Consider the following 15294-nt stretch of genomic DNA (forward strand, 5'->3'; position numbering starts at 1 on the left):
ATGCCATGTGAGGAGGTGTACTGGTCACTGCAGGACAGAGGGCAGCAGAGGAGCTCTGCTGGCTGAGGGTGTGGGGTGCAAGCCCAGCTGTGCACCTGGTGGTTAAAAGAAGGAATCTTCAGCCAGCCAGGCACACAAATCATCAGCGTTTATTTCCTGGGACCTCTTGGTACACTCTCTTGGTACAAAGGGCAAAGAATTGGTCATTTAGTTTTGAGTCCAAATCCTTTCCCTACATCTGGATCTGTGCGACTCCACGGGGGAACTCAGAGCTGCATAGAACATCAGAACTAAGCTTAAAACAAACCAAAACCAAAACAGAAAATAGTGATTGTCAGCTCCCCCTTCTCTGCTGAAAAAAGTTATGTTTTTAAAAAATGTAAAAGAGGCTTTAAAAAAGGGCTAGGAAGATCTTTCTGATGTAGGCAGCTGGTTAGAGGGATGAGTGGTGTGGGGACAGTCCCTGTCCAGGTGGGGGCTGCTCACCTGGGGGGCAGAGCCTGGCTCAAGCCCCGCTTAGCTGAATAAATAACATCCCATGGTGATGGTGTGCCTTGGCACTCTGGGAGGTGGGGGGAGAGTAGAGCCTGTGGGGGTGGGAACAGAACTTTGCTGGAGTAGGGGCCACAGAGGCTCCACGAGGCTCTTAGTTGGCCTGGCTGGCCTGGGATATGGGCTCAGAGAAGAGGCTGCTGGGTTGTGCCAGGGCTCCAGTTCCAGGAGGGGACAGCAGGTCTCTCTTCTAGCCTCTAGGATCAAGGCCAGACTCAAGACGAGGTGTTCACATTACTGTTCTCGGGCTGGCTGCTGGCCTCCTTGTCTGGAGTACTTCCCTCTGCCTGTCCTTCTGCAGGGGAGAGGAGAAGTAAATTTTAGACACATTTACACACTGAAGCACAGGGGGTCTGGAAGGACCAGCCAAACTGATCATTGTGGTCAGCATCTGAGCAGGCTAAGTGCTGGGAAGGGGGTGACCAAAGGCGCTAGCCTGCTCTCTCATGCCTCACTCTTACCATGGACAGGCTGGCAGGGATGCTAGTATAGTGAAAGTCAGTAACGGTCAGGGTTATGGACAGGTGCTAAAAGCATGAGATGAGCGTGTGCTCTCCAGTAGGGAACTGCGACTGCTAAGTTCCCAGCAAGAAGTATGTGCTTAGTAAATGGGAATTCATTGAGGACAGTACAGCAGACTCAACCAGTCCAGCTCAGGAGTGCCCACGATGGCCTGCACATTCCAAATAGAGGGTGCACATATGGACTGCCTGACTCAGCTCAGGACACCACTGCCAGCATCCAGCCAGAAACCTGGGCTGGGCTGGGCTGGGCTGAAGTGAGGCACGGCAGTAGGCTGAGAGGAACAATCTGGCCTGCTCTCAAGTCCCTGTGTGAGCTGAGTCTCCTCCCTCCCAGCTTCTTCAAACCCCTTTGGGAGGTGGGGCCGGCAGCTTCTGCCTCACCTATCTGACAGCGGTGTACCCAGCTTGTACTCTATCCTCAAGCCTCCCAGAGTCAGCATCCTCCACAGAGCCTGCTTATGGTTAAAACTCAGTCGTGCAGTCTTTCAAGCCCAATAACACTGTGATGCCACTGAAGGTCCATCTCATTCTGCCATTAGGCCTGTCTTTATGTCTGAACTGAGCTCTGGGCCTGGCCACTGCAGGCACAAACAACCCACACAACAACCTGAAGGTATGGCTGGGGTCATGAGACCCATGAGAAAACAGGCTCAGGGGGCAAGTTGATGGAGAGCCTGTTTACTACCAAGTCTAACATCTTCCACTAAGCTGCATTCTCTACAATTTATAGAGGCTTGTTGGCAGGACGGCCTCCCAGCACCCTGCACGGCAGTTTAGGCCCTGATTGCTAAGGGAAGTAAATAGTGTGAATAGAACTTAGCACTGTGGCTCAAGTATGTGCCAATCTGAGCCTGCCTGGCGTTAAGCTACCTCCTCTGAGGATGGTGACTGAACCAAGGCTCTATCCCACAAGGTTTTCTGGGCCTCTGGAGGCTTAACACACAACCCAGGTAACATTTGCATTTTGAGCAAATTAGCTTCAACCCTTTGAACTCCACATGATCTCTGCTCTGTTACTCTGTTGGTAGAAACGGTAGCAAGTCACTTTGCAGTAATCAGCCTGGCAGGGATGAAGACATTCTAAACACAATGTCCCTCACCTGGACTGTACTACTGAAACAATAGACCCCAAGAAACTAGGTAAGCCCTAGGGTCTGCTGAAGAAAAGCCTAAAGCCTGGGCCAACCAGAGGGACTTTTCTCCTGGAAAGGGCTCTGCAACTTGTCAGATCCTAAGGACAGTGGGCCCTAAACAGTGAAGGGTCCATGATGGGCAGAACCACACCTTGTGAAGGACTGCTTAGCTATGCACAACTCTGGTCTCTACTTGAACCTGCCCTCATGGCAGGGTCCCAAAGATGAACTTGGAGGGGTCACCTGATCTCTTTATTCCTCCTCCCTAAATAGCCACACTGAATAAATTGCCTTTTCCTGATCTTCAGATTAATCTGGCTCTTGAAAATTCTTTTAATTTGGCCAGGTGGTGGTGGCACACGCCTTTAATCCTAGCACCCAGGAAGCAGAAGCAGGCAGATCTCTGTGAGTTCGAGACCAGCCTGGTCTACAAGAGCTAGTTCCAGGACAGCCTCCAAAGCCACAGAGAAACCCTGCCTCGAAATGAACCCCCCCCAAAAAAAAGCAACAAAAAATTCTTTTAATTTATTTTGACTTTACATGTATAAGTGTTTTGCCTGCATTTATGTGTGTAAGTGTTTTGCATGTACCACACGCATGCATGGTACCTTTGGAGGCCAGAGAGGGAACTGGATCTCCTGCAACTGGAGCTACATAGTGTAGGTGCTGGGAACCAAACTTGGGTCCTTTATATGAGCAGCAAGTGGTCTTAACCACTGAGCCATCAATCCAGCCCCTATTGGTTCCTGTAATTGGCATACTGAGGAATGAGATGCGAACCTGGCTTACTGGAGCATAGGATGTGACCCTAAGTCCTAACAATCACGCCTCCTCTGTGCCAGCCCCGGCTCCCCCTTAGTTGGGGAGAAGGTCCTCTCCCATCAGCCCGTATCAGGGAATAAGAAACTGTGCTACCCAGGGTCTGTGCACTGTCGGTCCATGACTACACTGTGGCTTCTCTTCCTCTTAGGCAAAGAAAAGCAACATTTGCTCCTTGTCTGACAAGTCACCAGGAACAGACAGATTCGTCCACACCACACTGGAGAGTGCTTACACACCAAGCAGGCACAGGCTTGGAGAGACCATGGAGCTAGGACCTCTTAAGTCTTTGAGGAATACAGTCCCATCCTACTCAGGTTGTGCATAGGCTCTTGGAAGTTGTGACAGAGAAAAATTCTGGGGCCCTTAGCTGTTGGGTCAGGGGTGACATTTAAGGCTCTGTCTTCTGTCTCTGTGAGTCTGCTGGGCACCGAAATGCCTGGAGACATTTTATTTCGAGGCCTCTTCACAGAGGCTTTTCATAGCAGATCACTTCGCCCCAACTCTACTCCAATCCCTGGCAGCGAGCACTGTTCTGTCTTCATGTCTCCTTTTTAGACGTCAGTCACTGGCTAGCAAGTATCTTGTGCTGGGGGGACCCAGATACCACAAAGACTCACAGTTAGGACAAACAGTGTGATAAGGGCCTGCATGAGGGGACCAGCAGCTATGATGGCCAAGGAGGGTGAAAGGCACCAAACAAAGCTGATTAGAGCTGAAGAGAGCACAGCAGTCTTGAAGAAACCCTTGGCACTGTGCCCAGTGTGCCAGCTGGACACACTGCTCATTCGGCGAGCAGTGAGCAGCCACTGAGTAGGTGCCTGTCACGTGCCAAACACTGCTAGTCACAGAGGGCACAAGACAGCCTGGGCTGGAGCAGCTCAGCTGAGGGTGGGGCGGGGGGTGCTTACAGGGCCACGGAGACAAAGGGAGAAAGGGAGCTCCCCTGCTAGAGACAAGCTGTGGTCAGGGAAAGCCCCAGCATAAAAGACACAGTGAGAAGCAACCACCACAAATGGACCATGCATTGGTGAAGAAGCCCAGCGCAGCTTTTCACAGCCTGTAGGTCTTCACTCCGGTTGAAAGAGAGAGCAAACAGTGAGGAATGGGAGTTGAAGCTGCAGAGGGATGAGGCATGAGCACTGTGGAGGTGTCCACACTTGAGCAAGCAGGAGGGAGCAGACAAGGGAGGCCAACGGCCTCCAACAGGAAAACGGGGTGAGGTTCTGACGCTAAGAGGCAGGGCACTCTCTCAAGGCATGGAGACTGTCATATGAACTACAGTCATTTTCTGGCTGAACCTAGGAAAATTCCCAGTTTCTCTTGGCCTGAATTGACATGAGAAGTGGGGTCTCTGCCCCCAACATCTTCTCTGTTCTGTCCCCCTTCTGGGCATTGAGGACTAAGAACTCTAGACTGGGGCCACCCAGACAAAGACAATGTTATGGCCCAACAGGGACCGACTGCTCCTGGAGTGACACTGGAGGAAGCCACTCTGTACTGCGGGAAGTGGTGTGTATTGCAAGCATGGACTCGGGGCCTGCAGCAGAGAAGAACTGGTAGGGAAGGAGGGATCTACAGCTATCTGTGGATCTGAGCTGAGAGAGTCCTCCAAATAACAGAAGGAGAAGTGGGGAGCAGGGGGTCCCAGGTACTACTGGGTGGCTCCTCTTGATCTCTTCCTTGGGTCATTCAGCCTGTGGTCACCAACTGCCTGCCATGTGCAGGAAGAACAGAAGCCCCTCTCTCTTGGAGCTCAAAGTCACAGAAGTGAGACCTTTGAGGGTAATATGGCGGGGGCAGCACCTTAGCTCGCAGAGGAGGCTGCTCAGGGCATCTGCTAAGCTGGACCTGAGAGTAAAGGGACAGCAAGAGGCTCTAGCTCTATCGGGGATCTTCTAGATGGGCAACAGTGAAGTAAAGGCCCTGACAAAGAAGCCCTGCACCCTGACAGAACTAGACAAGGACGAGTGGGGGAAGGTATGGGTAACAAGGCCTGAGGAGAACCCTAGGCCAGGCTGGCCAGCAGGGCATAACTTCTGGGGAGCACTGGAGAGCATCTTGGCTCTGAGGTGTTACCAGGGAGTCTGGGGCAGAAGCCTGGCAGGGCTGGATGGCTAAAGAAATCCTGCTGTCTGCTGTGCAGGAAGGGCAAAGACTCCTGGTGAACAGCAGGTAACGTGGTAGCTATGGGGATGAAGAGAGGATGGGGCATGAGGCAGAGGGAGTTAGGGTGTATCACTGAGACCTGACAGGGCTTGTTGGACTGAGGGCGGGAGAAGGGAAACATCCTAGATGCTTGCCAGAGTCCCCAGGACCAAGATGCTGGCATCCTCCAACCTAGACATTGGCTGGGCTCTGCTACTGACCATGGACAGCCCCATTTAAACACACTTCTCTGAGGAACGGTGAGACCTGGAGACTAGCAAGAGCTAGCAGAGCACCTCCCGACCTGCCCACCGGGATGCTCAGCACAGGCTCTGACCTGACCCCTCAAGTGCCAGCTCGCCCATGTCACCAGCTAGCTTCCGCACGCTCACGGCCTCCGAGTCACCCTGGATGTCAGGGACTGCATTCCGACGGCCTGTTCGGTCACAGGAGATGAAGTCCGAGTAGGAGGACTCGACCTCCATCATGCCTGTCGCATCGCTCCTCAGGCCTGTGGGGACAGGAGCAGGAGAGCAGAAGTGAGGTGCTGATATTCTCTGACATAATGACACAACTGCCTTTTCCACCGGAACTGAGCAGAAAGCGCGGGACAAAGGGAACCAAAACCACTGTGGCCCCAGTTAGAGTACTATCCACATCTTCTAGAACAGCACATGGCCAGGTGATGATGACTGACTAATCCCAGTACATGGGAGGCAGAGACAAGGTCTCTGTGAGCACTAAGCTAACCTGGTCTACAGAGTGAGTTCCAGAATGGCCAGGGCTATGTAGAGAAACCTTGTTTTAATAAAGAAAAAAAAGAAAAGAAAGAACATGCGTGAGGGTCAGAAAATGGCTTAGTGAGTAAAGGAGCGTGCTACCACACCCTATGACCTGAGTTCAATCCCTGAAAACCATGTGGTAGAGAATGACTCCTGCAAATTGTCCTCTGACCTCCCCACCCCCCCTCTCTCCCTCCCTCCCTCTCTCTCTCTCTCTCTCTCTCTCTCTCTCTCTCTCTCTCACACACACACACACACACACACATTACATCTTCATTCAAAGTAGCCCTGAAGACCAGCACTTCCAGCTCACCATATCACGTGCCCGGCACAGTCCAGGAGCTACAGAGAGAGCAAAGAACAAGCCAGCACTTTCCCCCACCTCTCAGAGTTTAAAGTTCACTGAATTCAGCATCAAGCTGTCATGATCATGTGTCCAGGGCTTCAAGGGTGCCACAGGGATGGCCAGGACCCAACCAAGACTCGGTCAGGAAATACCATGTCTGTCAACATCCAAGAATGGTGTGGGAAGAGTCTGGGCATGGTGGCTTACACCATGCTGTAATCCCAGCACTCAAGAGACTGAAGCAGGAGGATTGCTCTAAGTTTGAGGCCAGCCTGAGCTGTACAGTTGCATAGTGAGCTCTGGGATAATAGAATGAGACCCTGTCTCAAAGTAACATTTACAAATATAATGAGAGGAAAAGAGTATCCTAAGAAAGGGAACAGAAAGTCTCGAGGCTCTGTTGAAAAACAATGGGGTAGAGCGGAAGAGCAGCAAGGTCTCACAAGAGGGGACAGTGACACCGAGGACAGAGGGTGGACAGAGGCAGACCATATCCTGGACGGTTTTAGATAAGGTCATGAGAACAAGCTGTGCATTTCAAAGACAATTCCAATGTCCAAGCAGAGCAGGGCCTGGATGGAAGTAAGTTAGGAGGGTTCTGGGAGGCCAGGTGTGAGAAGGCAGAGGGATCAAGCAGGCATTGAGACAGATCCTAGACACAACCTGAGGAACAAGTATGTGGGCACTATCTGGCTGAATTTTGGTTTCTGACATGAGTCAGGAGCTGGACAGAGGCATGGCTACTGAAATAGGACCCACAGAGCATTTGGGTACCAGGCAGGTGGAAAGCAACTGTTTACTAGATAGTTTCCTGGCTGGCTTCAAGTTTCCCATGAGCCCTCCAGTGGCAAAGGTGGGGCAGGCGCACAGAGGAGGCTGGAGTGGGAACAAAGGCGTGAAATCAGGAACACTACAGCCCTGTGGTGGACAACACTCAAGAGCAAAGAGAGCCATGGATATCAGGAGGGGACACAGTGACTATTTAGGGATTGTGTCACACATCATATGTACTTGTACATATTGTACATCCAGCCTATTCTTTGGAGCAAAGGCCAGTTTCCCCACCTATAAAATGAAGGTGTGGATAGGTGGTGGTGGTGGGGGGTTTGGGGGAGGAGGAATTCTGTGTAAGGCAGTCCCTCCAGAATCCAGCAGATGGCGCACCGTGTCTAGATTTCTTAGCTGTGGTGAGGGCCTCAGCTAAAGGAATTCCTGGAGGTGGTTCCTTCTGCTTGCTAGTCACTCTGCCTCCAGCTCCCTCTAGGGAAAGTGTTCAAAGCCCCAGTACAGGTAAATGGCTCACTGTAATGGTGATAACACTGTAGTAACAATACAAATGAAAATGCCACCAAGTGTAAAGAGTGACAGGCCAATCACCAGGCACTTGTTTTACATCCATCACTCTCAGCGGCCCTATCCAGTAAATAAGCACTGCATGTAGCTTTATAACCTGACTTGGAAAGATCTCGGGCAGATCCATGTGGCTCCCAGGCTCAGGTGCTTCCCCATGTGACACCAGCTGCCCATGAAATGGGTTAAACCCTGGGCAGCCCACACCATCTGTTGCAGCCTGTTTCCTCCATGAAGAGAGGGATTTGTGTCTGGATTTTCAGTGCACCAGACTGAAAGGCCTGAGCTTGGCAACTGAGCCAACTTGCTCCGTTGCTTCCTTCCAAGATGCTGCACTCGGCCCCTGCTGCAGAGGAGTGCTCTATAAATAGGCCGGGATCACATTGCTTTTCACCCCCCCAACCCCCACCCCCTCACCCATTCTATCCTGCTACAGATCTCTAGGATGACAGAATGACTCCAGGGACTACAGGGAAAGGCTCTGCCTGCCAGAGAGCTGCACTGTTTTTTGCCTATCTTCAGGGTCTGATACCAGCAGATGGAGTTACCTGCTGATACAAAGTGCCAGCCTCTCTCTGGGACACACTCCCTGGGGCTCTGACTTTGCTCTTACTCTGTCTGACCCTATGAGCTGCACAGACAGAAAGCTAATGCTGTTGGCACAGAGAAAGATCACTGCTAACCCCCAAAATCAGTCCTAGAAAGCGACTGTCCCCATCCCTCAGGGATCAGTGATTCCAAATACAGCCCTGGGGAGATTTCAGCTCATGTACAAACACCTAAGCTCACTTTTCTCCACTTTTTCATCCTGTAGTGAAATAGGCCTGGAATCATAGCTACTCAGGGGGCTAAGGGAGGATGATCTCAGGTCCAGATAGCCTGGGCTACATAGCAAGACCCTGTCTCAACAGTTAGATAAACATGAAATGTTCATGTATACTGTTAAGTAAAAATAAAATCATATAATCACATATATAAATATTTCAATTATGAGTGATCTTTAAGTACTTTATATTTTCTCTGCATTTTTGAGACAGGTCTCATGTAGCCCAAGCTGGCCTTGAATTCACCATGTAACCGCAGCTGGCCTTAAGCTTCTGAGCTTCCCGCCTTTATTTCCCAGCCGCTGGGATTACAGGTGTGTACCACACCTGGCTTACTTTCTAGGTCTTCTCTAGGGAAATTGTTATGTTCTTATTACTAATTATTGCTGATGGAGATGTGACTAAAGGCTTTCTGCATGGTAGGCAAGTATTCTACCAATGAACTACAACACCACCCCATAAGTCATCAAGCTTTAAGATATGGATGCAAGAGGAAGAAAATGCACAGTGTGCAAATGGAAAGGTGCAAGAATTGGGGGCATCCACTCTACCCCAGACACTCTCCCTAAGCACAATTTATCTTGGGTCCTTCCAGAAATGTCCGTGTGTGTCATACACAAGATCCTTCCCCCTTCTTTCTTCCCTTCCTTTTCCCTTAAAATTTTTATAAACAAAATTTCCATTTACTTTTTATATCTTCATTATTATGGGTGTGTGTCACGACATGAAGTCTGTGAGTGCAGGTGTGTGGGAGCCACACTGTTCATATGGAAATCAGAGGACATCTTGTGGAGCTTTCTCCTTGTATGTTCTGGGTGGTCAGGAGGTCAGGATTGTGAGGTGAGAGCCTTTACCCACTAAGGCATTTTGCTGGGTGTCCTTTCTTTTCTTTTGAAGAAAGGGTCTCCTGCTGTGGACCACGCTGGGCTGGAACTTACTATACACCCCAATGGGCCTCCAATCACAGCCATGCCCCTGCTCTAGCTTCCCAGATGCTAGGATTAAAGAATGACCTATCAAGTCTGGCCAAAACTTTATTTTTCATCTTGCTTTTCTTCATTCATGCATATGTCTTAGAAACAAGTCCAAATTACCCTGAAACCTTGTACAATGATTATATCAAAATGCTAAAAATATATCCAAAGTCCTCCCAGCCCTCAGCTGCCGTTAGCAGCTGCATGATCCTCTGCGGTCACTGCTGCAGACCAATTTAATTCCTCTCCACCCCCAAGACCCGGAGCCTGTTCCCTTAAAAGCAGAAATGCCACATCAAAGGCTCTGTGCTTTTTCACTGTCCTAAGTCCTGCCCAGTTCTCCACAGGCTATCTTATTTTTGTTCCCATCTCAACCCATCTTGTGCTACTAAAAATCAAATACCTGCATCTGAACCATGCTCAGCCCCATGTTTCATATGAGTACACAATGTACACACAACAAACATGTTACAGGTCATTCTTTTATAACCTCCCTCCCAGAGGGCAAGCCTGTTCTTTTCTTTGTTTCCCACTGTCCCCTGAGGACTTTTTCCCATGCCTGCATGCTCTGGTTACTCCACTTACTGAACAGATAATGAACTACCAACAGCCTGAGTCCTACTCCCAAGCAGCCAGGCTGGGCCACTGTCAACACCCTGTGCACAGGACTCCTCTACACTCCACTTGAGAAATTAGGAAAACTGAAGCTGGGGAGTGGATCAGCCTCCCTCAACTTCTCAGCTCGCTCTTTCTCACTCTTGTAGGCTAGCACCTGAACTCCTGGTGCTCCCATGCTGTCCGGCATGCTCTCGTCACTCTGCACAAGGCCATCCACCTGCTCAGCATTGACTCTCTCATGCTGAGACAGACACCTGGGTGACACCAGTAGGAACAGCATCATTCTGTTACTTCTCAGAAGTCTCATTTATTCTTTCTCCTGCCTGGGAAAGGAGCTACCTCCATAGCCTGCTGCCCAAGACAAAACTCCATGGCCCTCAGCTGACTTCTTCCACACAAGCTGGTCTATGACAGAGCTTTCCTTTGGCATTTTCATCCACTCCCTACCTCTACCTCTAGCTCACCCTCAGGTCCTTCATCCTCTGCTGGCATGAGAGACACTCAGAAAAATAGGCTCATGGTCACACCTGGCTCAGAAATGGTCAATGACTAAAAAGAAAAAGAGTAGGACAAAGCTGAGTGTGATTGTGCATGTCTGCACAGGAGACAGAGGCAGGAGGAACACAAGTTTGGTTTTTTTTTGTTTTTGTTTTTGTTTGTTTTTTTTTTTTTTTTGGTTTTTCGAGACAGGGTTTCTCTGTGTAGCTTTGGAGCCTATCCTGGCACTCGCTCTGGAGACCAGGCTGGCCTCAAACTCACAAAGATCCACCTGCCTCTGCCTCCCGAGTGCTGGGATTAAAGGTGTGTGCCACCAACACCCCATTTAAGGTCATTCTTGACTACATAGTAAGCTCAAAGCCTGTCTGGGCCACATGAGACCCTATCTTAAAACAATAAAATAAGGCACACGACACTGATGCAGTCACACATACTGACATGAAAGAATGCTTTCAATAAACGGCCACCAACATGTGGGATTGCATTGCTTTCTCCCCTTAGCCCTGGCCCATCATGGATTTCCAGCAGAGTGACAGCTTTGATGCATTCAGGATCGTGACAGGGCTTGGTCCACAGTATATGCTCAACAAGTAACAAAAAGCTTATGTCAGAGTCAAACTGAGGGGGACTCCAGAGCCTATCTAGAAAAGCCTCTTGCTGCCTGGAAACACCGAGGCTCAAAGGAGAATGCTAGAGTTACAGTGGCACATTCCTTTCATCCTGGGAGGCAGAGGCAGGTGGATCTCTGTGAGTCTGAGGCTAGCCTGGTCTACATAGAGAATTCCAGACCAGCCAGGGTGACAGAGTAAGACCTGATCATCAGAGTAACAAGAGGAGAGTGATCCACCCAAGGTTCAATAATCTACAGGTCCTAATGCCTAGAGCCAGCTGAAAGGTCCCGCTGACATCACTGAGGTCAGAGGTCACAGGTGTGCTGCCGTGGAACTCATCTAGTGCATCTGTCCAGGCAGCTTCCCTACTTACCCCTTGGGCCATACTGGCTAGGAACTAACCAAAACAGTCCAAAGTTCCTGGGGTTGGAGTGGAGATGCAGTGCAAATACAGGCTTACAGGGGCTGGAAAGTTCCGTGAGATGTGAGAGGTACCAATTAATAAAACATTGCTGTGCCCCACTGTGGCTGAGGTATCAGGAAAGCTTTCCTTCTGACATTTCACCCAGCCCCTTTGTTTACTCTGTCTGACGGTGCAGCTGAGAGCCAAAGCCCACCCCTCCTTCTCTGGCACGCTCGCTGCTGCGTGGAATAGGGATCCTACCATAGGCAACCCTGGCCAGCATCGGCACTATTTTATCTGGAAGATCTAGCCCACAGGCCAAGTTTGGTAAGTGATGAGCTGTGTTCTAGACCCGAGAGTGGAAGGAGCAAAGGCCAGGCGGCGGGTTACACAGCAGTAAAGGTCTGACTCCACCCTCCCAGCTCTCCTCAGACCCGAGGCAGACTCCCAGACCCTCCTCTTCTAGCCTCCTTTGTCCCCATCGTTATTCAAATAATAGAGTGTGACGGCTAAGTCTCTTCCAGCCTGGACATTTCATTGTCTACTGCACACCACCGTTTGGCCAGGCACCTTCTCAGGTACACACTGGAGACAAGACATTTACAAGCTGACACAAGAAAAGCCATTGAGAGGGTACGGAAGGAGAGGAGAGGGTGCTCCAGCTGTAGCCATGGTTCTTAAAGGTGGTAAGGTCAGGGAAGTGGCTCTGGGGTTAAACTGAAAAAGAAAAAGGTGGAGCACCAGGTTTGGTGACATCAGACTACAATCCCAGCACCTGGGAAGGAGAGGCAGGAAGACTCCCACAACTTCAAGGCCGGCCTGGTCTACACATAAGAGTCCCATAGGGAGACCTTCTCGCAGAAACCAGCCAATCAAACTAACAAAAACCCTTCAGAAACCCCACAGGAGCTGAAAGTGGCCTAGGAGTAACACAGGCAGAGCCAACAGCCCGTATGTGTGAACACCATCTATCTGAGTCTGTGCTTCATGGGGTGCTAAGGGCCAGAGTGCTATCATATCCCTGGAGGTCTGGAGAACTCTGTGGGTTCTGGATGCTTATAGGGAACCAGGCTGACCTTCAACACCCAGGCGAGAAGGAAGAAGCCCTTATATTCTGGAGTATTCTGGGGTCTCAGGGTTAGAGGCCGAAGCCCCCAAAGGTGCTTACTATTGTCCCCACAGGACAATAGGCTCTGTAAACTGAAGAGGCCCTGGGCTGTGCCAAGAGCTACAGTCTGCTTGAGTCTGCAGCTCTTAGTCCTCATTGCTAGGGCAGATTCCATTACAATTCCAAACTGCTTTCCAAATACATCTGAAAGGTCATTTCCTGCTCTTTTTTTTCATTAAAAAAAAATGAAGTATTTTGCAGAAGTTACAGAAAAAGCAAGCAGACTTTTTATAGAGGGCATGGGGTACAGGAGTGTGAAATGGTCTTGTGGAAGGTTTCTCGAGGTGAGAAAAACTGCCCAGCTTCTCTAAAGTCAGAAAGAGCTGTGAGAAAATACCTGACAGGAAAGCCAGGATCTACTAAACCAACAGTCCCCAAACCATCTCGCTAAGGAAGCCGGAAGCAGACAGGCCACTAGGGCTGGCATCAAAGTGCTCCTAGTGCATTGAGTGCACATACAGTGCAGGACCCCAGAGTACTCAGCACCCACGCAGAGAGCTACCCTGGGCACGGCTTTGATCAGTGGTGCCAGCAGGCTCCCAGCTCAGAACAGAGAAAGCTCCGACTTACAGGGTCAGGGCGCAGCAGTGAAGCCTGCTGTGGGAAGGGGTATGATTGGAGGAAACGTAGGGTGCTGGGGCAGACAAGACTACCAATAACCCTGTACTATTATCGAGCAAGGACACCTATCTATTCATTTACTTCTCTAGTCACTTTTGGGGGGGGGGGTCCTCCTGCCTCCTGCTGGGACCCATACATCAGAGCTTCTCCCCCAAGTCCTTAGTCCTGTGATCTGTGTGCCCTGGGTGGGGGGCAGTCCCCACCTTTAAATCCTGTATGTTAATGAGCCCCAAAGAGCTTCAAACTCTCTTCGAATGTATGACTCTGCTCACTTTGTATGTCGATGGGCTGGGCTTACTCGCCACCAGCAAACCTTACGTGTCAAGCCATCAGCCGGCCCACTTCCAGCCTCCCCCCTTTCACAGGCTGCTGGAGTTGAGACCGTAGAGACATTCTTGATCCTCCTCCTCTTCTGCCACCCACCTACAGTTTGTCACCAGGTTTCATCACTTCCGCTTGCAAAACAGTTACAGTGTGGCACTGTCTACCTGCTAAGAGTCATGCAGAGGCCCTCAATGCAGTCCTGTGTGCCTCTTACCCAAAGGCAATTTCCCATGCAGCCCCAGAGTTGTTCCTGAAACAGAAACTAGGCTGTGTGATTCCTCTGCTCCATTCAACATCAGCAAAACTCCAGGCTCTTGTGTCAACCCTGAAGCCCCATTCTGACCCAGCCTTGCCTTCCTTTGCAGCTTTTCTTCATCTCTGCTTTCTTCATGGCCTGTGTTTGCTCTGCTACACTCTAAATCTAAATCTAATGTAATTCTCAAACCTAAAGCTCAAACCTAATGTAATTCCCGCCCATTGTAGGCCAAAACCCTCTTGTCCACCCTCACCTCCCGAGTACTGTAAGTAGACAGGTGACACCCTAGCCTCAAGTCTTTAAAGACTCCTGCTCTGAGGTCCACAGGGCTCAAAACCACCAGCGTTCCTCTTTCTCACTGTGTAGGTCAAGAAAGCCTGGTGCCTGGAGGCTACTGCCGTGGATACAACTAGTGTTTTGAAGTCTAATGTCTGTCCCCAGAATAGCCCCTTACGGTCCTGGCCAACCATCTGACCAAGGGACAACTGTGAAACACAGGTGCTAATAACTGCCTTGCATGTGGCTATGGGGATTTTCAAGGCTCACTGGAAACAGAGGGTTTAACAGAGGTTGGGTCTCTCTCTGGCTGTAAACCAAGTTTAAGACAAAGAAAGCATCCATTATCATGGCTGTTTCTCAAAAGACACAGGATGCTCTGAGAGGTCAATAGCTTGTCCAAGGTCATGTGGAAGACGTGGAGCAAGACCCAGTCTATTACCAGGCTAGAGCATGGACGTGACCTAGAATAAGGCCTAGTATCTAGTAAGATTTTTAAGTGTCTGTTCCTTTCTGTCATTTTTTTTTCATGTTCCCCCACCAGCCACCCCAGTCTCTAGCCTCAAAGAAAGAATTTCAAAAAGTGGAACAGGAAACAGGGAAGGCTCAAGACAACATTGTACTGTGCTCGCCAAAACAAACACCAGATGTACTTAACCACACTTAAGCAAAGTTCTGTGCTGAATTGTTCTCACTTTTGGTTTCTGGTTTTGAGTCAGAGTCTCACCATGTATTCCAAGCTGGCCTCAACCTTCTGATTCCCCTGCCTCAGCCTCCCTATTGCTAAGAGTATAGGCTGGCACTACCACACCTACTTCTCTGCATTGGATTTTGTGTTGGAGATCAAATTCTTTAGTCTTTTCAGTATGGTTGGTTGAGTCTATGAATTTGCCTCAAAATTCTTAATACACAGCAATAGAAAAATAATGTAGGGTACTAGTTTTAAAAACTTCACCCTCTTAACAGCTATGCCCTCCCAGCAGGGCTGTGCTGTACTAGGAGCTGGAATCTGTCGGCCACTGGGATGAAATAGCAAACAGTCTTGCTGGACTGTTTAGGTGGCTAGG

General features: G+C 50.0%; 1 protein-coding gene across 3 annotated transcripts in view; it reads right to left on the bottom strand.

The window, feature by feature from the left end:
• Positions 1-129: 129 nt before the first annotated feature.
• Positions 130-15294, bottom strand: part of Pkig (cAMP-dependent protein kinase inhibitor gamma) — a 70342-nt gene continuing 55177 nt past the window's right edge. For all 3 annotated transcript variants that reach the window (XM_027423486.2, XM_035447023.1, XM_027423487.2), the window contains 2 exons: positions 5514-5687; positions 130-847 (listed from right to left, as the gene is read on the bottom strand). In XM_027423486.2, the coding sequence (XP_027279287.1) occupies positions 768-847; positions 5514-5664 (231 nt within the window). In that variant the 5' untranslated portion in view covers positions 5665-5687 and the 3' untranslated portion in view covers positions 130-767. The remainder of the gene's footprint in view (positions 848-5513; positions 5688-15294) is intronic.

Source organism: Cricetulus griseus, chromosome 6 (genome assembly GCF_003668045.3).
Source record: "Cricetulus griseus strain 17A/GY chromosome 6, alternate assembly CriGri-PICRH-1.0, whole genome shotgun sequence".
In the NCBI taxonomy this organism is placed as follows: Eukaryota; Metazoa; Chordata; class Mammalia; order Rodentia; family Cricetidae; genus Cricetulus; species Cricetulus griseus.